Source organism: Stegodyphus dumicola, chromosome 5, assembly GCF_044657685.1.
Source record: "Stegodyphus dumicola isolate Sdum_Otavi_A_Nest chromosome 5, ASM4465768v1".
Lineage (NCBI taxonomy): Eukaryota > Metazoa > Arthropoda > Arachnida > Araneae > Eresidae > Stegodyphus > Stegodyphus dumicola.
Genome location: NC_140772.1, coordinates 346768 through 372669, shown reverse-complemented (window position 1 = coordinate 372669; position 25902 = coordinate 346768). Strand labels below are relative to the sequence as shown.

At 32.4% G+C, this 25902-nt stretch overlaps 1 protein-coding gene and 1 long non-coding RNA gene across 5 annotated transcripts in view; one reads left to right on the top strand and one right to left on the bottom strand.

Annotated features, from left to right (window-relative positions):
• Window positions 1–25902, bottom strand: part of LOC146996995 (cullin-5-like) — a 332836-nt gene that overhangs the window by 89982 nt on the left and 216952 nt on the right. The window contains exon 6 of one of the 4 annotated variants that reach the window (XM_085816415.1): window positions 18943–19019. The exons of the other annotated variants lie outside the window; for them this stretch is intronic. Coding sequence (XP_085672541.1) covers window positions 18958–19019 — 62 coding nt within the window. The 3' untranslated portion in view covers window positions 18943–18957. Of the gene's footprint in view, window positions 1–18942; window positions 19020–25902 lie in introns of those variants that run through there. 4 annotated transcript variants of the gene reach the window in all.
• Window positions 11333–25902, top strand: part of LOC146996996 (uncharacterized) — a 216420-nt gene continuing 201850 nt past the window's right edge. The window contains exons 1-2 of the long non-coding RNA XR_015041060.1: window positions 11333–11994; window positions 22169–22374. This is a non-coding gene — a long non-coding RNA (uncharacterized LOC146996996). The remainder of the gene's footprint in view (window positions 11995–22168; window positions 22375–25902) is intronic.

Sequence of the window (25902 nt, the reverse complement as noted above, 5' to 3'; positions counted from 1 at the left end):
TAGTGCAATATAGAAAACGAAGTTTATTTATCAAAGAATTTGCATTAGAACTTTTCAAGGATCACATTCAAGAAAGAAGCTCGCAGCAAAATTTCCACGCGAATTGAGTGAAAAATGAAATTGCAGATATAGGGAAAATTGGGAAGGACACTCGCGAAAAAAACAGGAGTGTTCTAGGGAAAGATGCCATATATGTAATAGCGTAAAGGACCGAAAACCACAAATTTGCTGCGCTAAGTGAGAGAAAAATGTTTGCGGTAAACACAGCGCGATTTTTTGCAAAAAAAATGTGAAATGTAAGTTTTTTTTTGAAAATATTTCTGTAAAAATTTAATATTACATAAATTAGTATTAAATTTCGTTTGCTCACAAAAAGAAATCAGTCTGATTTTTTCTGTTAATGATAAATAATTTCAATCTTAAAAGTGTATTAAAATACAATTTTTTTAGAATTATTAAATTCAAAGTATATTTTTATATTTTATATACTTTTTATTATTTAATTTTTTTCTTCGATTACACAAACAATTTTATTTTTATTTCGTTAAGAAATAACGTTTCGGACCTACGGAGCCCGACGCGCGTCCTCGCGTAGCTAAAAGCAGCGCGCGTCTTCGCGGGTTAACAGCGTGAAATAGCATTCTTTCTATAGACAACAAGTTACTCATTTAACAAGTCCCTTCTACGTCCAATATTGCCTTATGCTTGCTCTGTTTGGGCTTATTCTAGTTGATCCTTAAGGAAGAAATTGAAAACTGCACAAAACGGGGTTTTGAGACAAATTAGTAATGTTTTATGGTAGCTTCGGATTTACAGATTTGCATGCTGAACTGAAAATTGACCACATTTTAACCTTTTACTATCGCCTTGCTAAGAAATTCTATAAAGACATAGAGTTTATTAACAACACTGCAATTAAAATTTATGATTACGACGCAAATGATCAATGTAATATCAAAAGTCCTATGGCCGTTCTTAGTTACACTCTTGATTAAGCTTAACTGCACCATGGCTACCTTATATATAGTATGATTTTGTATTGTATGTAACTGTTTACTTTTAACTTGAGCTCCTTACTTAATTTATTCTATGATTATGATCACATTTTTAATAATGCTGACTGGGTCTTGTATTTACCAAATGTTTGCTTGACAATTTTCATGTGTTCATTTATTATTGTTCCCAATGGCTCGACGGAGTTTGCAGCTTTTCTGGACAGCATTTTCATCACCGAATCATGTATGCGTGTTACAAATATTCATCAAGTCATTTATTAAGGCCATTATAAATAATTATTTGAAAAAAAACCCTTAAGATATCCTGGGCATATTTATATAATACTATAAGTTGTAACTTTGTATTGTACCCGAAGTGGCATATTTTCATTTGTGGATAGGGTCTAAGACCCAGGCACCCCGGTGCTACACCATCACTCGTTGCGTAATCTGTTAAAAGATGCCTAACACTCACAAAGACCTCACAAAAACTGACTACTATCAGCCCTCTTTTCGATGCGAGCAAAATTTTGAAAAGGTTATCCATGCCAGAATACATCCTTTTTTGACAGATTTCCCGCACAGCAATTTGGCTTTAGAAAAAATCTCTGTGACGAAGCAGTTGGTGCGTCTGACAGAATTTATTAGAGGTGCCTTTAATAATAAACAATGTGTTGTCTTAGTCATGATAAACGTGGCTAAAGTGTTCGATAGCGTCGGCCCGAGGGTTAATTTTCAGGCTTATTTAAGCTCGAGTTCTCTAGGGAATTAACCCTAATTGTGAGTTTATTTATCACTGAGAACATTTCATATCTGCATTTCATATACTTTGAACAGGAAGCAGGTGTGCACTAATGATGGTCAGAGTTCAGTTTGATGTCCCATATTGTGCACTACTACATATTTGAAAAGATAAAATTATTTTATTAACAAAGGCAAATATTGTGTGTAATATATCCAATTTGTACAGAGTAGAATTTGTAAAGTGTAGGACTATGTACAAAGCAGAATGTTTTAAACAGTGTAAGAATACAAGTAATCCTTTAAACTGTCCTGAGTCGCAAACCACTAATAAACCTTTTCCCACTAATCTGATAAAATTAATTTCTAAAATATAGGAAAACTCATACGCATGAAAGTGTTTGTGGAGAGAGGAGATTTTTCAATTATATGCTGTCACAGGGGGTGATTAATAGTTATTAAATTCATTTTATCGCTTAGGCTGTGAAGCAGATATTGTTAAAATGTTTGCATGTCAGTTTAAACTTGTGTTCATTTCTCATATTAAGCAGTATCATGAATGAATAACTTTATTTACCAGTCGACAATGCAAGTTTTTAATTTTCTGCATTCTTTTTTCAACGGTTTTATTGGAACGTTTTTATTATGTAAAAGGCTAAAACACTTGTCTGACGCCCACACTTCACTGAAGATTAACATTTATTTGCATTCTTTCCTATCGGATTTCACAAACAGAAAATCAGTTACTGTTCTTTTTAATTTCACGGTGGTTTAATTCTTCTACTCCAACTTAACGTTTATCAAAACTACGTGATGATGCAATAAATCGAATCGATGCGATCGAAGCCAACTCTACATCAATGGCATTCCTTTAAAAGAAATTCTCAATTATTAAACCTATGATTCTATGCCCGGATTTACATTAACATGCTCTCGTTTGATATTTTATTACAAATACTTAATTTTCACTTGTAATTAATAATTAAAATTTTGCCTCAATGTATAGCTTAATGCCTTAATGTTTGACTATCATATGGGAGTGTCTACTCTAGATTATGTATCCTGACGGGTTTCCAAATATCAACCACCTGCCTTTTAAACTGGTAGTTTTCATCTATCACATTTATCTCGCATTTAGTTCTCAATTTTTCGCACTACTTATAAAACTCGGAATTAAAGCATGTTTACTTTCATTATCGGAATTCGAACATTCGTCAGTTGTCTCGTACCATCTTTCAAGCTTGTTATTTAAACTACAATTAAATTCCTGTGTTTACTTCCACCAAGCATAATCATCCTATAAGCCACGCCTCTCCGCTATGTTGGGTTACCAGCCCGAACATAACTTTGCATTACGCTGTGTCGGCGAAGCGGTTATCGTTTGTAATTTCAATTTTACACCATCGCTTAAGCTGCAGAGGGCAACACAAAGAACTGTGATATAGCATGACCGACTCATCCGCGACCATGATCGCAAACACGCATGCGCATTTCGGACCGAATTATTCTCAAAATAGGGTGAAAGGATGGGGACTTTCTTTCCCTCCAGCATAGCTTTTCCGGAGATGAGAAGACCTTTCACGTCGCAGCAAGTAATACCACCCCTTTTGGACGAGTCTATGTGTTTTGGCACAATGCCAACCAGGGTTGAGCTTGAGAGGGTGATCGATTCATAACAGGCATCCTAGATTTATTATTATGTTAACGAAACTAGTAGTCTCTACAAAACATTACTACTTGTTTATTACTCACCAGATTTCTCGTACACTTTTACGTTAGAACAATTCAGCTAGTGTTACGATTTTAATATTACGTGGCCGTATCTTCTCTTTTTTTAATCAAATTGCGTTGTCTCTTGAGGCGAAGCGGTGTTTATATAAAGTGTGGCATTACAGCACTCCTGTCTACATCTCGAAACGTCAGTATGTATGTGAGGCGGTTCTATAACTTTCATCCAAGAGGGAAGCTAGAATTCTTGCACATGCGATTTTCCCGTCTATTTTTCCATCGCTAACGTTTAAAAAATTTTCAATGCTACGACAATTTTCCAAAGAATATACACAGACGTCTTTGCCTTTTCAGGGCCAACTCAACAGCTCTTCTCGAAACAATCGGATACACTAGCCCGTATCGGATTGTTTGTGGAAAGAACCAAACAATGTTTACCCAGCGAAAACGTTTGTACTCGTTTTCGTAAAACATACATACACACAAAGACACTACTTGTGTTTTTTTCTTTTCCCTCTGCTGAAGATTTTCCCTTGCTGAAGGTTTACTTGAAACATATGATTTAAAGTTTCCAATAATAAATGCTTTTTATGTTTATAACAACTTTTAGATGTTTAATGTAGATGGGATGTATCTGATTTTAAACTGCTGTAACTGTTAATATAATTTTACGGATGTCAATTTACTAAACTGCTTAGAAAGTTACTTATAACTCCACCGACTTGAAATGTAGCAACTAATTTGGGACAAAATTTTCGACCTAAACGTAACAACTAATTTGGGACGGATGGAGTATAATTCAACATTTTGTTTTAATTCCTTTTAAGAAATTTCGTCATCACGAATTATAAAGCTATCATATTAAAAAATCACTGTTTTCAAAAAGGCTTTTAACGTAATAATATTAAGAATAATAAATAGAAAAACGATTGGGATGACAAGCCAAATCTTCTTTCCAAGAATTTTGAATATAAATATATTAATTTCAATTAAAATACTTTTAATATATTTTAAAAGTGTAAAATGAGGTTAAATATTTTGAAATACTTTAATTTCCTGTAAAATTGCCTTTATTAAAATTCTACTATTAGCTCACACTCTGCCTATATCTTGTTCGAATTTCCAATCGTTCATAAAATACTCAAGTTTATCCACTCGAGTTCAAATACAATTTTTTAAACTTGTAATGTATGACACTTGATATTAATATAAGGTATTTTCTCCCTCCTTCTAGAATGCCTTCATGGTGTAACGGTTAGTACAATTGGCTCGTATTCGAAAGATCCAGGCTCGAGTCTCGAAGAGGGCATTGCTTATTTTTCCTTTCTCCCGCATATATATATATATATATATATATATATATATATATATAATAATTTATTTCCTAAACAGTATTGATTAATTGATTATATTATCTCCTAAGTTTAATTAAAGTAGAATTATTTTAAAAGCGTGCATCCATACTGGTAAGTTATATTTTGAAAGATGTTTTGAAGTAATTTGAAAGCAAAATGTTAATAATGTTTTAACGGGGACTGGAGTTAAATCATCATGAAGAATAAAATTTCAATTGTAAAAGGAAAAATTAAAACATGTAATCATTGTCATTGATCGGAAATTAGTTGACTTTTCAAGGGGAACAAACCAACTCCCGTTCAATGAACAATAATTGATAAAAATACGTAAATACGAAAGTGTTTCGTCTTTACTCGAGTTATAAGTTAAAGGCAAACCGGCAATTCTAGTCAGGCCAAATATTTCCGCGAATAGAAGGAATTATGAACCAATGCTGATATTCAAAGAACTTATTCTTATGAAGCATTTTAGTCAATTCAATTTGGAGTAAAAATCAATTACTGTAGAGAAATCCTATTTAACTCGAGTAATCGTCCCCGACACTTTCATGTTTATGCATTTGAGTACCATATTATTTGTAGAAATTAAACATTGGAAATTGTCATTATGAAATCGAATTCAAAGTAAAGTTGAAATAAACATAGAAGATTATAAAAAAAGATAAATAATGCAAAATTTGTAAAAACAAATCAAAGACAATATAAAAATAATATAAAAAATAATATAGAAAATAATATATAATAAGAACAGTGAATGTACAGGAAGATATAAAGGCCAGAAAAGGTATTAAGTAACTTACATTCTTTCTAGTGGGGGAGTTGGCAAAGTGTTCTCTTCGTGTCTGACTCAGAAGTGTAGGGTGTCCGAAAATTCTTAACGGCAGTAGGGGCTTTGAATAATATCAGTCGGTAAAACTTGAAGCAATTTATGGTAGTGGGTGGGACTTGGAATTCTTGAGGGATGTATTTTGTGGAGTTCTTATCTGAGAGACACCATCTGTTAAGATTTTTTTGAAAATACTAGTGAATGGAAATTAATTAATTTCTGGCTAATTGTCGTGTCGCAATGATTAAGAATTTAAGAAAGGAAAAAAGCATTTTCACTGTCCAAGAGCTAATAGACAGTTACTTAATACCTTTTCTGGCCTTTATATCTTCATGTACATTCACTGATCTTATTTATATTATTTTCTATATTATTTTTTATATTATTTTTATATTGTCTTTGATTTGTTTTTACAAATTTTGCATTATTTATCTTTTTTTATAATCTTCTATGTTTATTTCAACTTTACTTTGAATTCGATTTCATAATGACAATTTCCAATGTTTAATTTCTACAAATAATATAGTACTCAAATGCATAAACATCAAAGTGTCGGGGACGATTACTCGAGTTAAATAGGATTTCTCTACAGTAATTGATTTTTACTCCAAATTGAATTGACTAAAATGCTTCATAAGAATAAGTTCTTTCAATATCAGCATTGGTTCATAATTCCTTCTATTCGCGGAAATATTTGGCCTGACTAGAATTGCCGGTTTGGCTTTAACTTATAACTCGAGTAAAGACGAAACGGTTACAGCCGAAAACATCGCGGCAAAAACATAGCGGACGAAAACATCGCGGAGAAAACAACGCAAGGCGAAAACATCGCAGTTCTAAAACATCGTGGTACAAAACATCGTCGTCGAAAATAAAGCGGTTCAAAAACTTCGCAGTTTAAAAATATCGCCGTCGAAAATATCGTGGTAAGAAATAAAGTATCTATTAATCATCGCATGACGATAACATCGCAGACATGCTTTTTTCAGGCTTTAATAACTGTAAATGGATATTCCCATAATGATTTGTGAGCGCAAGTGATGTAAGGAAGGATAATTTTTACTTTCACATTTTTTTATTAACTAATAAATTTTTGCTGAAAAAATAAGAAGGAAACTTAAGCATAGAAAATTAAATGCAACTTAATAGATTATACTTTTTATGAAAAATTACCTGTAAAATCTTTATTAAAAATAATTTATTATGGTCTTTGTTAGTTAACTATGTCGATTTAAAATTCTATTAAGTGCTATAAGTTGCATTAATTTTCTATACTTAAGTTTCCTTTTTATTTTCTCAGCAAAAATGTATTAATAAAAAATATGAAAGTAAAAATTATCCTTCTTACCCTCTTGCGCTCACGAATCATTATGGGAATATCCATTTACAGTTATTAAAGCATGTCTGAAAAAAGCATGTCTGCGATGTTATCGTCATGCGATGATTTGTAGATACTTTATTTTTTATCACGATATTTTCGACGACTATGTTTTTAAATTGCGAAGTTTTTGAACCGCTTTATTTTCGACGACGATATTTTGCACCACGATGTTTTAGAACTGCGATGTTTTTCTCTTTGCGATGTGTTCTCCCACGATGTTTTGTAGCACGACGTTTTCGCCTTGCGTTGTTTTCTCCGCGACGTTTTCCTCCGCGATGTTGTCGGCGGACACCAGACGAAACACTTTCGTATTTACGTATTTTTATCAATTATTGTTCATTGAACGGGAGTTGGTTTGATTCCCTTGAAAAGTCAACTAATTTTCGATCAATGACAATGATTACATGTTTTAATTTTCCTTTTACAATTGAAATTTTATTCTTCGTGATGATTTAACTCCAGTCCCCGTTAAAACATTATTAACATTTTGCTTTCAAATTACTTCAAAACATCTTTCAAAATATAACCTACCAGTATTAACCAGTAACTTACCAGTTATAACTTACCAGTTTTTAGAATTAAAATAAGCAGTGTGGCCAGTATTCCCTTTCACCTCCCTTTGTCACACTGATACAAAGGCACTTCCATTTCTTGCGTAAATATAAAAACAAAGATACACATACATGTATATGTATGTGTATCTTTGTATACCTATATACAGTATAGATTCACACTTTTAAAATAATTCTACTTTAATTAAACTCGGGAGATAATATAATCAATTAATCAATACTGTTTAGGAAATAAATTATTATTAACTAACTTTGCAGCAATTGCGCAAGTACTAATAACTTGTATTCGCACTAAATGGATTTAAGATCATACAACATTATATATATATATATATAAAACCTAATGACTCTACAGTAAGAACTAAAGATTCGTATAAAATTCTATATAGAGTATAAAATTCTAAATTTAAATCAAGTTGGCTCAGTCTAGACCAGTGATTCTCACCAGCTTTTTCCCCATATACCCTTTCCACCATTGCTAAATGATCATTCAACCTCTCCTTCCCAAAACTTGAAAAGTAGATATGTGTTTGTTTAAATACGGATTATTTTTTAAGTAAATTAAACAAGTATCAAACATGTTGGTAAATACCAAAATTTGAATAAATGTTCTTTTTTGTATTCATAAACTAAATCTAAATACTTAATACGTAAAGAAAAGGTGGACTAAATTACTCTCTGAAACTTTGAAATTCCCCTTAGGGCTATTCCTCCTGATTGAGGACCCATAGTCTAGCCAGAATTCGTTTTTAATAGTGACTAAATATACAGATAATTTAATTTGTCCCACTTTTCTTATACTAACTTTTGTCACAGAAACTTCGGATTACGTGCATGTTTTTTGAAAATAAAAGACACAAATTTAAAAAAAAATATATGTTTAAAATTTGATGTTGAATTCAAAAACAGTTATTTGGTAGCCAGACCTAATAAACCTAAGAGATCAAATTTGAAGTACACCTTACTTGTTCTTACTAACTTCTGCTTAATGAATTAGAATTATTCTTAGAAAAGAACCTTAAAAACTGGTGAAACATTTCATGCTAGAAAACAAGATATTAGAAACTTTGAACTCATTCAATAGAAGAAAAAAGTTATTCGAAACGTAACTCCATAACAAAACATTTTTTTTTCTACTTGATCGTCAACACATGAGGCTTTTAAGAAATACCTCCTACAAGATATGTGGCCACTATTTCTGTGCTGTCAGAATATGAAATTCGTATAAGGAAATCAATGCACTTCGAGGAGAAGAAAATTACCTTAATTTGATAGTTTTTCTACCTAATAAATTTTTACATGTTATGAGTTTCTTTTTCTTAATCTAGGCGAAATAATATTCAACACATAATAACAGCATAAAACCCACAAAAGAAATGTTCCAGTGAATTTTCAGTTTCTAAATGCTGTTAAAATTTGCTTCAATCAAAGTTTTTGTATATAAATAATTACGGTAAATTGAAATGAACTGTTTTTTAAGCGTTTACAGTTAATCGAGTAATATAATATTTTTATTGAAATAAAAATTATTTTTAATGTGCAAGATTACTTTTCTTACAACGCTGGGCTCATGGTTCTTAAATCCTCTTGTTGCTAAGTTCAGAAACCTGTGTTATTAAAATTATTCGAATAGTTTAACTTTTATTACGGTTTCATATTTTTCATTTTAACTTTCACATGGTTGCGTTTTCAACCATATGAAAGTTAAAATGAAAAATATTACTTGTACGTAAATTTTAATATATGTAATAATTTAATGTTTTTAGAAATAGTTCAGTAGTTTTACTTTTAAACAATGGCTTTGATATAACAAGCATGTTTAATTAGTTCATCAAAAAGTTGTTAGAGACACTATCAAATCAGGAACTAGCATATTTTTCCACTCTGCAGTTTTACTGCAAAAACAGTGAATTATCCCTTTAAAAATGGTTAAAAAATATTTAATTCCTTTCATTTTCCAATTATTGAAATTTTTAAAATAATTGAAATTCTAACTAAATCCTTAGACAAAAGGTTATTCAAGAACTATACTAAAGAAATGTAAGAAAGGGGTTAACTTCAGTTACAAGCGGAATTTCAGATAATGTTATTTTCTAGTAGGTAACTAACAAAAAACATTTAAAATCCTCTTTAATTGTTCTCCTGCCACACCCTCCCTTCTGAGGCCTTCTTTGGCGCCCCAGGTTCCATAGGGAATAAAGCAATTAAGCAAGGCTCTCCTCTCTTTAACTGCTTTTTCACACAGCTGGGGGCAAAAGAAAAGGAAGGCAATGGTTTCCTGCCTGAATAGCCAGCGGCCAGTTAGAAAACTACATGACAAAAGCCCACAAGACGAATGCCCACTTAAAACCAGCACACATTTTCAGGAAATCCAAAATAACTATGACTTCCTGAAAAATTTTACGAGTAATTATTATGATTAAAAAAATTAAATTTCAAGTGGGAATGAAATTAATTTATGTAAAATCCAAGTTGTCAAAATTTAACTGGATTATTTGAAACCATGCTTTTTATTCACCATTAAAACGGTGTTTGCGCTTAATCATAATAGAATACTGTACTTTTATTTTTTTTCGTTAAAATGAAAGTTCGGCTTTAATTCTCCATATTAAATTCATATAATGCAAAATTTTCTGTAGTGTTAAATTATTCATAAATTATTCTCTGTATATGATGAAAATTTACATACATATTATACTCCTTATAATTTTGTAGAATTAAAATAAGCTGTGTGGCCAGTATTCCCTTTCACCTCCCTTTGTCACACTTATACAAAGGCACTTCCATTTCTTGCGTAAATATAAAAACAAAGATACATACATGTATATGTTTTTAATTATATTATTTTGATTGACTCTCTGTACTATATATATATATATATACGAATTTAATTCAGCCGGAGACGAAAATGAAATGTGTTCCGCTACTTAAATTTATTGTTCAATTATTTCTTATTCATTTATTTTTTATTTTATCTCTATTCATGACGTATATATCGGTGTGGGTTTTTGTTAGTGTGGACTTTTATCAGCGTGCCCTTCTATCTATGTGGGCTTTTATCTGTGTGGGCTTTCATCAATGTGCGCTTTCATCGGTGTGGGTATTAGTCGCGTGGGCAATTATCCCAGTGGGGTCATTTTTGTGGGCTTTTGTCGTGTGCACTTTCGTCCTTTTGTCTGGTCACCGCATGGACTTTATGTATTTCCTTCACAATGCATTTTGCTGTGAAATGACAAACATTGTACAGTTAATAATTAAAAATAAAAGTATGTTTTGACTAACAAAACTAAAGAAAGGAATATTTATACATGATTAATAAAAATTAATTATTCATGTAATATTATATCTAGAGTAAGGTACCATCCTTATACTCATTATTGGAATTGTCGTATATTGATACTTTGATACCCCCCTTACTTTGTTTAAAAATTTGAAATTAGATTCCATTTACTCAAAAACCAGTATTATATTTATTTGTTCCATCTGCTTAGTTACACTTAAGTGCTTAAAGTTCTAGTCATTGTACAAGGCATATATAATAAATATGTTTTTCTCCTATCTAAAATATCTATTTGTAAAATATCTTTTGAAGTAAATCTTTTAATTATAATAATGATTAATCTTTTATGTGGTAAGATTATGTAAATTATGTATGGATATTAGATTTAAGTGACTGAAATTTAAAAATTTCAATGGGAAAGTGGTGTTTACTTGGAATATTCCCATGATTCTCGAGTTACCTGGAGTCTTGTTAGACAACAATGCTGCATAAATGTACTAGACCGTTTGGCAGATGAAGCTACTATGTATTTTTCTGCATTGCATGGAAAATAGAGGTGTGTTCTTATACCTGTTACCCATCATCTGGCTTGTAAGTATGAATAAAATATTAAGATACTTATTTATTGATCTATTATTTATTGAAAAATATTTTTATGATATAAATCCAGATGTATTGCATAGTTACAAGAACTATCTATTAGTTTTCATGTTAGTTCTAAGCTTTATTGTAAATTTTATTTTTTTACTTTGAAAAAGAATAATTGTGATGAAATATTATATTCTGGACGATTATATATCTCTAAACCACAGAATTTCTAGCAGCAATTTGCCATCAGTGTCAACATTAAAAAATCATTATACTGAATAATTCACCTTATAGCTGTAAACTGCTAATATTTTGATACAATTGGACATATTATTTTAGGATATGTCTCTTAATCTTCTCTTAACTCGTTCCATACTCAAATCATCCCCTTAGAAGCTAAGATTGAGAATACTCGTCTCCTCAAGCAACAATTGGATGCTGTACGAGTCGCATCGGACATGGACCAGCATACACCTCTTACGGCAAAAGCAAACTGTGATACATTGAAAGTACTGGAGCCCCTTAAGGGTAAGTGTGTTTTTAAATATCTCAGTATGCTAAAAAAACCCTTAGATAGCCTTGCTAATGCTTTTAATGATAATTTTAAGTTAAATATAAAAAGAAAACAACATGAAATCTCGGATAATTCAAACGCTAATTCTAACCACGAGGATGGTAAGCCTATAAGGCATACATACGTATAGTATATTTTTCAGTTGCAATACCTTATTACCACTGAGAATTTTTTGCGATTCCCAGGACGCCATAATACAGTCAAAAAGTCATTAATTCAGACACCCATACTCCGGAATGATCTATAATCCGGACCTCAAAGCTACAAACTTTCTGCGCATACGTCGCGTTTACGTGTGCTCATAAGACCTTTACGGCTGTGACTTTGCCTGTGCACATGCGCATAATACGTTTACGCATGCGCGTTTAACGTATAACAGACGGTATAAGCTGAGCTAAAATTATCTAATTCAGTTAATGTTGCAGATTGCGTTGTTCCTTAATCTTCGAATTGGATCAGGCTTATTATTTTTTGCAGACTGTTAGAGCAATTTTATAAAAGTAAGCTTGAACTTTCGATTATGTCAAACAGAATTTCCGATATATATTTACTAATATGTACAGGATCTACAAAGCAAAAGTATGTTTCGAAGTCCATTAAACAAAAAGTGGAATTGCTGCAAAAAATGGAAAAAGGCATATCCTTTGTTTCTTAACCATTCCGAAATCTGTTTATCAATTTCATGCTGCTCTGCGGGGGGGACATCGCAGCGCGCAATGAACTGGAAGTTGATTTGTCAGCACTATCCTTATCTTCAGGGCAAATGTTTTTATTTTATTCGGCTTATAATTCCTTACTAAATGTAGTATTTCATCTCGATGTATTCCGTCTTTGATATGATTTAAATCAAATTCCTTGTCATTATAAATACCACAAGTACACATCAAATAGTTTTCTGGTTGCAATTTTCTAATTTCGACTATGCTTAATGTATGCTTTACGCATGTGCTTGTTGAAAGAAATGTTTAATAAAGTAAACAAATAAATATTAAGCTTTTTTTTGTAAATTTTGATACCCTTTAGATCATAATTGTTCTTTATTTCATAAATAACGGTTTCATATTTTTAATTGTATAATTTCTTCATGCCATCTTACCAGATTTAAACTGATGATCTATAATCCGGAATCGCCAAAGTCCCGACGAGTCCGGATTAACTACTTTTGACTGTATTTACAAAAATTCTGTGGAACCCAATAAGTACTGCGCAAATCCGACACATGCGTGAGTGAAACTGTCAATTTTTTCTTTTGTACACTTGCAGTTTTAGGTCACTACATTTAATTTCTAATTTTAAGACATAGAACAATGTGAACATTTTAAATAAGTAACAGATGAAATGACAGCGTCACGTGCAAAGCAAGAAAAATGAACGTTTCTATTATAAAATGAAGGCGTCGAAACGGATTCATTTTTTTTTCTTTGTCTGTATTGCCATATCTATTTTAAGATGTATTGTATTATGTAAAAATATTTGGTAATTGTAAAAGTATTATAATAAATTAAAGAAATATCAAAACTGCTAAAATTCTAGGCAACCCCCTGCTGCAAGTCCAGCGACTCCAGTTTAAGAAACCCTGGTATAGACAGACAACCCGGCGAAATTACGCCCTAATTGAGATACAGACATAAAACTTATATCAAAATGATGGGGCATGCATTTGCAGTTGAAAGCAGCAAAACGCATCAAAATGGATCATTAACTTTCGAGTCGTGTGATTTTGATGCGGCTTGCTGCTTTCAAAAGCATTTTCCTACAACTTGCATCCTATTTGAGATGCAGATATAAAATTTGTGGAGCATGAAATTGCTATTGAATGCAGGAAACCGCATCAAAATCGGACAATCGGTTCCCGTGTAAAACAGATTTTAAAAAACTGTAATTCTTAGAGATGCATCAAATTTCATTGCCATGAAAAATATATTTCGTCCTCTGGACCCTGAAAACGATACTAATTATGTCCAGAATGCAGTTAACACTGTAAATCAACGAAGCACTTCAAGTCAAAATTTACCTACACCACCACAACCAAAAGTTGTTCCTCCAGTCAAAAATTCTACAATGATATAACCAGGGCAAACAAGTCCACAATACCAATTTTAAATCATATCAAATCCGAAGAACACAGGAAAAGGCCTAAAACCATCCTCAGAGACATACAATAAAGGTTTTTGATAAACGTTTAATTACTGTAAAGGCCCTTATTTTTGCAGGCCGTAATTTTCACAAAAATGAATATATCGGTGATTTCGCGAGTTGAAAATTTCACGAATTTTATATGAACAGAACAGAAAGTTGAAAAATTTTAAAAGTACTTAAGTAAAGTTGGGGGGGGGGGAAAAAAGTATTTCGCAAAGCTTTGATTTTTGCGATTACGACGGGCTCACGAAAATAAGGGCCTTTACACCAGTTTAAAAAAGACCCAAAAAACTAATTAATTATTCTTTAACTAATTATTGTAATATACCTAATTGCCTAGCTTAGCACCAAAAATTGGGAAAATTAAAATTTTTATTCCTATCGCATCACTAATTAATATTGAAGCAGGCTTAATTTAATTTGTCCATCATGTCCTCTAGCCCCTCATTCACTCAGCCATCCCTTTAAATTAGTATGGATTGAAGACAAGAAAGAATTTCAACCAATCACAAAAAATGCTGGTGGAAAAAATTGAAATAAGTGAGAGATGGAGCGCTTAAGGAGGATCCTTAAGCGCTCCATCTCTCACTTTGTAATCACAGTTCAACAGCTTTCGGCCATGAAGGCGGTAGCTATCATAATCATACCACACACTCTACAACCAATCACGTTCGTCTCGATCTAGTTACTCAACCGTAAACCACAGAAGGATTTTTCGCCGATTTAATGGCTATATCCAAACTAAACAATAAAATTATCATAGGTAGAGACTTTAACTCACACCACAAAAATCGGAACTGCAGAAATGATAATTCAAATGGTCACATTGTTAATCAATTTGCCTCAACGGCCAACTTTACTGTTGTAGCTCCCTCCTACCCAACATGCTATAGATCTGCAAGCATTATTGAATTTTTCCTGCTAAAAAATATTTATCAACCATCAAGGATAGAAAGATTACGTGAACTATTCTCTGATTATAACCCTGTTTTAATGGAGGTGAATATCAGTAGCTATAGTACATCACACAAAAGAGCCTTTATTATGAACTGGGTAGCTCTAAACAACACTCAGTACCCGTTACCCGCGATACACAGTGAAGACGAGTTAGACGCAGTTATCGAAGATTTTACTAGCACACTTAACCGTGCTCTGAAAAATAGCAAGGCGGTCCCGTTGACTGGTAGGGCCAGAGATCCTGCTATTAGAGAACTTTTAGCTAACAGAAAGAGAGCTAGAAAAATATGGCAGAGGACCAGATGCCCAGAAGTTAAGAGAATTTTAAATCGGCTGAATCAGGAAGTCAGTACACGCACAAAACAAATGGTCTAGATATTTAGAATCACTCTCTACTGATGATCATGTATATGGAAAGCTGCTTCTAGATATAATAGATGCTACACAAATATTCTGCCCCTTAATGGCCCCTCTGGGATCACATACACAGAAACTGAGAAAGCTGAGTCACTAGCTGATCACTACGCTACTCAGTTTTACATTAACATCTCACACCCAGACACAGAACGCACAGTTAGTTACACTAACAATTTATACTTTTCATAACCAAAAACAGACAACATCCGTCTTGCTAAACCTTCGGAAGTTAACACCGCCACCTCCATACCTGTCCCTTTCAATGATGTTCGATCGATTATTGCGGCTTCCCCGCTCTCTCCAGATGAGTATGCGATGAGAATCGCTACTCAGACTGAATCTGCTCTCATCTGTAAAGAGTACTCGTCCCCATTCATTGTTTCTCCAATTCCGGTGTTCCCGGCACCACAGAGAACGCCTTCTCCGATGGGCAGGCGTTAGAGGTACACACCGTACAGGGCGTCGTGCAAACAGACCACCACCCTGCAGTCTTCTGGCCACGGTAAAACGCGATATCTGTCGTCCAGTCGCCTGCGTCGTGTGTCTAGCGATTTCTCCCGCTGTCTGCCGCCTGTTTCTTCTGGCCTGTAAGGCAATATACCGGTCATCTGCAGGTGTGGTTCCTCGTGAACGACCACTACTAAACCCCCGGATAGCTGTTCCTGTAGTTTTAAATTGTCTCCAAAGTCGTGAAACGATGCTGTGAGCAATTCCGATCTCTGCAGCCACACTTGTCACACGGCGGCCTTCCTCCAACTTCCCAATGACCTCGGGTAAAAGCATCCAGATGTCATCTAACAGATTGATTATTCGCCATTTCTCGCCGAGGCAGCAACTCAGTGTGATTTTAACTGCTATACGGTGTGCAATCTCTTTGCCAGAAATACTGATCTTTCACCGAGAACATGCTTTATACAACTCAGACACTCCCCCATTATGTCTACCTGCATATCTGCGCAAGTGCTACCGTAGATCACCTTACTTAATCTCGGGATTGGTCTTTCTGTCCGCTCTGCCTCTTCGTTCAGCTGATATGCTAATTTTTCGACTTCGTCCTTAATTTTTGCACACCAGTGTATTTCACGTGCTATACACAGGATAAGGTACAACCCAGGAACCTGGAAATGATGTGTGTCTTTGTACCCTTCTAAAGGAGTATGGATTGAAAACAGCCTAGGCCTTCCCCGTAGCACACTGTAAATCACACTTCACCCAATAGGATTACTCCTCTGCCAGCCAACAGAAGTTCAACAAGCTCCCGCCTACCACCTGACTACTGAACCATTCAGCCTTGAATACTCGAGGAGAGGGGGAAGAAAAAAGAAGAAAAGGGCTTTTTCTTCTCTCTCCGCCCCCGATTGCCTCTGCTGCTCACACTCCAACTAGCTCTAGGTTTTAACTTCAAAACTCATCATCTTATATTTGCTGCAAACTCTGCCATTACTACTGATTATAATGTCACAATTGCTTTCATTTCATTTCACTGCCATAACTGCTCTTCGAATTTTTATTTTTACGAACTTCAGCAACATTATTTCTTTAACATTCGTAAAAGTATTAACTTACTACACTGGGATAAGGCTATGCCCAGGAACCCACTACAACTGAACATTAGTTCATCGAGGAAGGGCATACTCTAAATGAAGCTGCAGATGTCCAAATAAAAAAGGAAAAGAAAACCTATTCACAATAAATTGTTTCAACAAAGGAAACGATTGTGTGATTTTAGATGACAGTCGGAGAGTATTAGTATCAAATATTTTATTTCATCATACCACCAACAAATATTTTCTTTTGTTTCAGAAGCCCATCAAAAACTTACATGACAGCAAATGCAAATCTAGTATAAATAACGTTTATGTTGCTAAAATAAATTCTGATTTCCAAAGATGGCCTGTTTCTCGCATTGTTGGTAAATCATGGTTGATGGGCATTAAGAATGGTCTTTCCTCTAATTCACTGGACACACACAAATTAGCAGCACGTTGGTGTTAATTCTTTTTAATTCTGTATTAAAATATACAACTTTAAACTTAGTTGACATATGCGGCATTTGAAGTGCAAATAATAAAAATTTTTCTTAAATACTATGCTTTGTTGCTTATCTTTTAGAAATTTAAAGACCTGGAATTCTGCAATTCTGAGTAAAAAATGAAAATAAAAAACAATTAACACCAACAAAAACTTGTGGTAACATGACAGACAAATTATTACAAATACTACAAAAGATCATGCCTTTTCATTTTATTTAACCATATGTTAAAGCAGTATTCTTTATTAGACCTGGAAAAGTTAGAAACAGGAATATATTTTACTACAAAAACTACACGACAATTTTGAAATTAGAAGCTTTTCTGTATGAATTCCATTCTAAAACAATGCAAGTGCAGTCTTGACGATAAGAAAGTCAAATTTATTGAAATTTAAATTTGTATTTCCATTTTAATTTTCATTTTCCTAAAAACATTTGTCAACTTTGCAGGATTTCATCTTCAAGTATATATGTACAGACATTTAAAGTTCTGATGTATTAACATCTCGTGGAAATACACCTATCCCTCGATTTATACAGTACTTACCTGTTTTACATGATTTCAGTTTTACACAGTTTAAAAATTAACAGATTTCAAAAACTTAGTAAAATAGTATTTGCTGCATAAATGCAAATACATACATTTGAAGTCATTTTTTAATCTCATTTCTTTGGTAACACTGGTGGCAACAACAAGGATGGGGATTCCCCGTGTTAGGGGAATCTCAATAGTATGTATATGTATTTCATAACAGTAAAATTTTAAATTATATGGTTCACGCGAACTAATGCAGTATCAGTATTTTAGCAGCAAGGATTACATCATTTTTATCTACATATCTGAATGTTTACTAGCAAGTTTTCAACATTTATAGTTTTTGTGGCATTTTTTATAATTTATGTAAATTTTTTAAAGTATTATAATGCCAAAACGATTTTTAAAAAAAAATCAAAAATGAAATTAGAAGCAAAAATTAAAATATTAGATCATCTATGTAATAGAGAAGGAGTAACAAATGTTGCTAAATTTTACTCCATGAATGAAGCCACAATAAGGACAATTAAAAAAAAAAAATGAAGACTCTACTAGAAAAAGAATTAGATATGGGTAGAAGACGAAAATTTAAAATGGATTCCAATTGATACTGATGCTATTAGAAACAAGGCTTTAAAAATTTATAAAGCACTTAAGAATCGGTCACTATCGACTTTGTCAGATGAAAAAAAGGTATCTTTTTCCACAAGTCATGGTTGGTTTGAGAGATTTAATGATATTTAAACAAAGGCATTCTTTACATAATCTAAGATTGAAAGGAGAAAGTGCATCTGCTGATTCGAATGTAACAACAATATCCAGCAAAATTTGCTGAAATCAATTGCCACGATCTCCTACATTTCTGATCAGATCTTCAATGCTGACGTGTCTACGTTGTTCTGAAAAAAAAAAAAAAAAAAAAAAAAAATACAGTCAAAAGTCGTTAATCCGGACTCGTCGGGACTTCGGCGATTCCGGATTATCGATTTTTCCGGATTATAGATCATCAGTTTAAATCTCGTAAGATGGCATGCAGAAATTCTAAAATTAAAAATATGAAACCGTAATTTATGAAATAAAGAACAATTATGATCTAAAGGGTATCAAAATTTACAGAAAAAAAAGCTTAATATTTATTTGTTTACTTTATTAAACATTTCTTTCAATGTAAGTTGTTTAAGTTGCTTCATTTTATGTGATACTAATACTTTCTCTTTAATTCTATAAACAGACATAATTTCTTTTCAGTTAAAAAGTTCTGCTGTTCAAGTCCCGTTAATTGCTGTGCCGAGAATACCGACTAACTGGTCAATAGAAATTTTTTCGTTTTCACTAACCTCTCTGTCACATTCTTCATGTCTGTATCCATTTTTTTCAGCAATTTCACTTTTTGTTTGTTGGACATTGAAACATACTTTCGTTTTGTAGATCCTTTGGAAGTTCCAGCATCGGAAATTCTATTTGACATAATCGAAAGTTCAAGTTTACTTTTATAAAATTGCTCTTACAGTCTGCAAAAAATAATAAGCGGGATCCTATTCGAAGATTAAGGAACAATGCAATCATTAACATTAACTGAAATAGATAATTAGATAATTTTAGCCTACACCATCCGTTATACATTAAACGCACAGGCGAAAACGTATTCTGCGCTTGCTCACACGCATATGCGCAGTAGTCAAGTTCTTACGCGCTCACCGAAAACGCCTGTGCGCATGTGCTAACGCGGCACATGCGCAGAAAGTTTTTAGCTTTGAGGTCCGGATTATAGATCATTCCGGATTATAGGTGTCCGAATTAACGACTTTTGACTGTACCTTGCAAATCAGCTAGTGGTCATAAGGTAGTGAAAAGTCATACAATTTTTTTCTGTTGCAATGCTTCAGGCAATTATATAATGAAACCATTGGTTATTAACAAATCAAAAACACCATGTTCATTTAAAGGAACAAATATAAATAACCTTCCCTTTTATTGGATGCCTAACAGGAAAGCATGGGTCACTGCCATAAGGTTCAATGAATGATTTCTTACCATGTTTGTCCCAGATGTCAAAAATTATTTAGGTAAAAAAGGATTGCCTTTTAAGACTCTTCTTTTAATAGATAATGCACCTGGTCATCTTCAAAATTTACAACACAAAAAAGTAGAAATAGTCTTTTTGCCCAAAAAATACAACTTCTTTATTACAGCCATTGAATCAAGTAATATTTTCTGGCTTTTACAACATTGTGTATATCAAACAAACCTTTAGGTATATTTTAGAAAAAATGGAGAATAATGAATCTTACTCTTATGGATGCTTGGAAGAAATTTACAATCTTAGATTGTGTTGGACTGTCATATACTCAGATTAAACAATCAATGCTCAACGCATGCTGGAAAGCAATACGCTGGATGTTGCTAAAGATGAGAATGATAGATTACCATTAGAGTGTGAATATTCTCAGATCACTAAATTGGCTCAAACTGTAGTAGGAGAAGGTTTTGAGGATTTAGCTCAAGCATATATTAAAGGAATAATGGTTGATGAAGAACTAAATGAGGATGAGTTAGTTAACATGATTCATGAAACAAATAAACATGATGAAGACCAATCTGAACCAGCTGCATTCACAGCTAAAGTCATCAGTGTAGGACTTGAATTGGGAAGAAAATTAGGTAATCATTTTTTACAATATGACACAAATGTCGAATGAAATCTCCGATTCCAAGGGGAGCTTAGTAAGTGTTTAAATCTATATACGGATGTTTAAAAAGATTTAGGGGGACAAAAAAACAACAGGCAATTGTTAATTATGGATTTCATCATGAAGTCTAGTCGATGTGAGATCTCCCCTAATTTATCATCTATTGAAGCAGAATCGTATCACGAATACTCAAGTGATGAAAGAGACATCATACCAATCAAGAAGAAAAAACTAATAATTCATGAAAGTGATGTCAGTCCAAAATCAACTCTAAATATGAGAATATTTGTAGAAATTTCCTGTTCTTTCAATTCGAGCCACAATTTTTCATAAATGCTACATACTTTCATTACATTATCAGGTTGCATACTTCTGATGTCTGTGTAATTTATTTAATTGATGATGTAATTTATTTAATTGATAACTAAATATACTCGATTATGTTTTCACAAGGCTTGCTAATGTTTTTTTAAATAACACGAAAATAATCATGCAATGCAATAAAAATAGAACATCACTTTCCTGCCTCAGAATATACTACTAATAACAGGTTGTTTAAAGAGCAAAATATACAAAATTTAAATTAAATAATTATTTCCTTTTACTCAGTTGAATATGCATTTAATTCATAAACATGTATATGCAGATAAAATTAGCTATGTCAATAAAGTTCTGCAAAGAATAATGAACGTGATCCTATTAGTTAAGTGTTGCAACTTTATTTCATATGAAATATTTTCTATATAGTCATTCCTTAAAAGTAGTCTCTGAATAATTAAACCAATTAAATTTGTTTCTAAATGTACTTGGGTTAATTGATAAAAGCAAGGCTTTTTTTTAAATGGCAAGCTGATTTTTAATTGATTTCATACTTAGATACATCATTATACATACATTAATAAAATAAATAAAATTCTAATTATGTTAGGGCAGTTTCCATTTTGCTGGTGTTTACTAAAGAAAATTTTACAGATAGCATTTTTAACAAAAACGCTGTTTATGATCATTTAAGATTTAAAAATAAATAAATAAATAAATAAAGAGAGAGAGAGATTATTTTGTAAGTATTCATCAAGAATATTTCTTCCAATTTATGTTTTCGAAGAAACGCCTTTATTACACCAAAGTAAAAAAAAATTATCCCTCTACCAAAACTTAAATCTGTATCGATTAAAAAAGAACAGTAATGCGTATTTAATAAGAACACAGGAATAAATTGTATCAAAACTCAAATCTATTTGTAAATTGTTCTTCTCTAAACTTATGCTTTGAACCTGAAATATTTTGAATGAAATAGTGCTTTTTTATTTATTTTAAGACTTGATCTATTTTAAATTTACCTAAAATAATTATTTTAGCTTTTCAAGAGTTTCTTTTACATTGCTGAATTTGATGAAGGTGTACAAACGGTGCCAAATTCTTGGTTTTGGGCTGATATGGATAAATGACATATGTAATATGAAAAAATGAATCAAACTGAACAAAATGATTGCATCACATCAAGCCCCAGATTATTGAGAACTTTGGCAATTTCACCGGGTTCTCTAAATTTTTGCATCGACAAGTATGATATTTTCTATAATTATGTGTTCTTGTTGCTCATTTTTCTCACTGTATAATTTAGAAAGCTGAATAGAACATGGAAAATGCTGTTATGAATGACATCAGTACCAAAATATTTTTAAAATATAGTAACATCTCCATTTTTAGTACTTTTATCCATAAATTATTAGTACGAGTTGGTAGTTTGGTTTTTGAATCTTAACATTATTTTAATTACCAGACTAGTTGTTTAAAAATAGGAATGCATGTATTAAAAAATTCAAAAATTAACAATCATATCAGGATATAATATATATTTGCTTTAACATTTAACTGCATTTTTTTTATACAAATTTGATGCTCTCAAAATCTATTCGGTCACCTTAATTTTGCAGTGGAAAAATAATGAAATAGTATAATCCTACAATTCGAAACCATAAAAATTCTATTTGATTTATTTATTGAATAAATTGTTGCAAAATATCTGAAATTTGCAGAATTTTATAAAATAATGTAGCCATGACTGTTAATTTAATTTTACATCAAATATTTCGATAATTATACATGAGCAAATAAATGCTGCTAGAACATTTAGATGTTTAATCTAACATTAAACGATTATTTAATTCATTCTTTTTGCTTTATGTTAAATTATTGTTTATGAGTGATAACGGAAATTTAAAATTTTCAGTGAAAAAGGCATAGAAAAGTTAAAGTTGGCTATGAAGTTTTCAGACATCGAAAAGTGCAGAATTTGGTGCGGAAACAACAAAAAAACAAAAAAACAAAAAAAAAAAACCACCAGCGATTTAAATTCTCCGATTCTTCAGATGAGTAAAAAAAGTAAACAAGTAAAAAACAGTAAAAAAGTACTATAGTAAAAAAGCTAGCAGAGCTATGCTTGCCATTGCTACCAGAGTGCACACAAGGAAAATATTTTCAACCAGAATTTTCTGCATCTGTTTTAGCTAGTCCTCACTGCAAATCTGAGGACTAATACTCCAAAAGCAGGCTCATCAGAAAGACCCAATAAAGGTTTCGTACTGTTGCATTCCTGTACAGGTTCATGCAATTTGGAGTGATTAACGATGACACTTAATAAACACACAATGTATTTGCCAGTATTATTCAGGACATCTCCAAAAACATGTTTACAGTCGTCCAAAAACTGCGACAAGCACATTGAAACAATCAGCAACAGAGCCTTTAGGCTATAACAGTGAAGACAGCTTCACAGCAAAGTGCTAGAGTACAGCTCCCGACTAGGTTCAGTCTTCTCAGAATTCGACGTACTGTCGAGATTCTCGACGCTACAACTCGCGATGCACTCCACAATAAGCACTAGAATACAGCTTCTGACTCAGTTCAATCGTTCTTGGAGCTCAACACACTCCAAGATAAGACTCGATGATGCACTAACTCGCGATACATTAAGAGACTCTCTCTACGCACTCCCCAATCAACTCAATACTAGACTGAAAATCAACTCGATAGACTCGAGATACTACTGCTACTCCGCATACAGGCAGGGTTTATATAGCTTTTAGCATGCATTCGAGAACATTCTAAGTCAAACCAGTAAGAACTCATTCTAAATGGTTCTCCATCCGTCTACGGCATATTGCCAATTTCGCTGAAAGATGTTGCCAAATGGGTGATTTCTCGCCAAATCTAGCAAATCCTAAACCTGCTTTGTGGGAAATCTATCTTACCGCAGCTGGAAATTTTTTAACAGTAACTTTCTGAATTTGCCAATAGTCAATTTTTTAAAAGTGTTCTGTTTTCAGGTTTTTAGAATAATTATGTAATAAAGACACAATAACACGCCGAATAAATACTAATTCAGAAGTCAAACAACAAAAATCAGCGTTATATTTACAAAATTTTCACAGTAAACAGTCACTGTGAAAATTTTGTAAATATAACGCTGATTTTTGTTGTTTGACTTCTGAATTAAATATGTAATACCCTGACCTTTTCCCTTCCGCAGAACTTCAACATCTAATCTTAAAAAATTTAAATTCTTTATCAAGTAGATTACAAATATTGCAAGAAAAGGTGGAGTTGCTGAAAACTCCTAACTGTGCAATCAACCGAAAAATTCAGAATTAAATATATTCCAATTAAAAACTGAATTAGAACTTCAATTTTTAGAGAGAATGTTTCTCAACAACATAGCTCCTGTGGTATTGTAAAATAATATTTTACATTAATCCTAATAGTTTTTTTTATTTTATTTTATTTTATTTTATTTTGTTTACTTTTTGCACACATTTTCATTTTATAAAGTAATTTCTGTTACGTTTTTGCTTAAATGAAATTTTCTATTTCAGTATTATCTTATTTTCTTTACATAAAAACTAACTGCAGAAAATGTACTAAAATACAAATATGGAACTCAAAGCAATGAAAACATTATGATTTTATAAATAAGTTTCCATTACATTTGCATTTTATTTTGAGGAAAGTTAGATTTCTTGAGTGTTCTGTGAAGTTGAAATAATTTTCTTAAATGATAGAATAAGAAATCTTGTTGGTTATGCATTTATAGATTAAAGTCAATTTTTATTTATATATTTATTTATTTAGGTCAATGAATTGAAACATATTAATGTTAAAGGAGACTAACGTAAACATATTAATAGTAATCGTAACAAATATTTTGAAGTGATGTCGGACACGCTAGCCGAAGAGTACAGTTGGGTAAGTGAAAAAAAAAGGGGGGCATTTAAATCCCTGAAGTTATCATAGGTTATTTTACATAAGTCAACATTTATAAATATATTTTTATGTACATCATCATTTACAAAATATCTTGATAATTTACATTACGTATAATATGAAATCTGCCAAATTAAGTCACACCCAGCACCCGTAGCTCTCAGCCTGAGTCAAATCTTAATTATTCAAAAAATCGAATAAAATAAGACCAGACTTCCATGAATAGTGCATAGTGCTACTAAATGCATATGTGACCATCCCAGAAGAAATAAAGCAGGTAGATATTAGCATCTGGAAAGATATCCCAAAGCATGAAGGAAGAGTAATATATTTAGTGTATGAACCTGTTATGTCAAGAAGACTTTAAATGAATTAGAAGACAACATAAAATAGCAGTTTTATCTGATCGCAAATGTTTAAAATGTTATTTAAAATGTCTAACTTTTTTTTATTCTTAAAATGATGTTTAATCCTCATTTGTTCTGCTATTTAATTTTTATGATGTATTGTTACTTAGTTTGTTATCTATCCATTTGTCAGTAATTGAGCTGAATTAAGTAAAGCTTTGTTCTTTTACATTATATTTTACCGCTCGATCAGGCCGACTGCCGTACCAAAGCACTCGGGTTCGAATCTCGAAAAAGGTTCGGGGGTTGTAAATGCATAGTGTCTGTGCATCATGGGGGCACCCAAAATATGCTGCAAGCCGAAAAGTTCTTTCAAGAAGCTGATCGTAGGGAAAGAGAACTTGAAAATCCTTGGACTCGTCCTCCGTGTGATAGTTGCATCGCAAAAATGTTATGGTTTTTAATTAATTGACTTTCTGTTT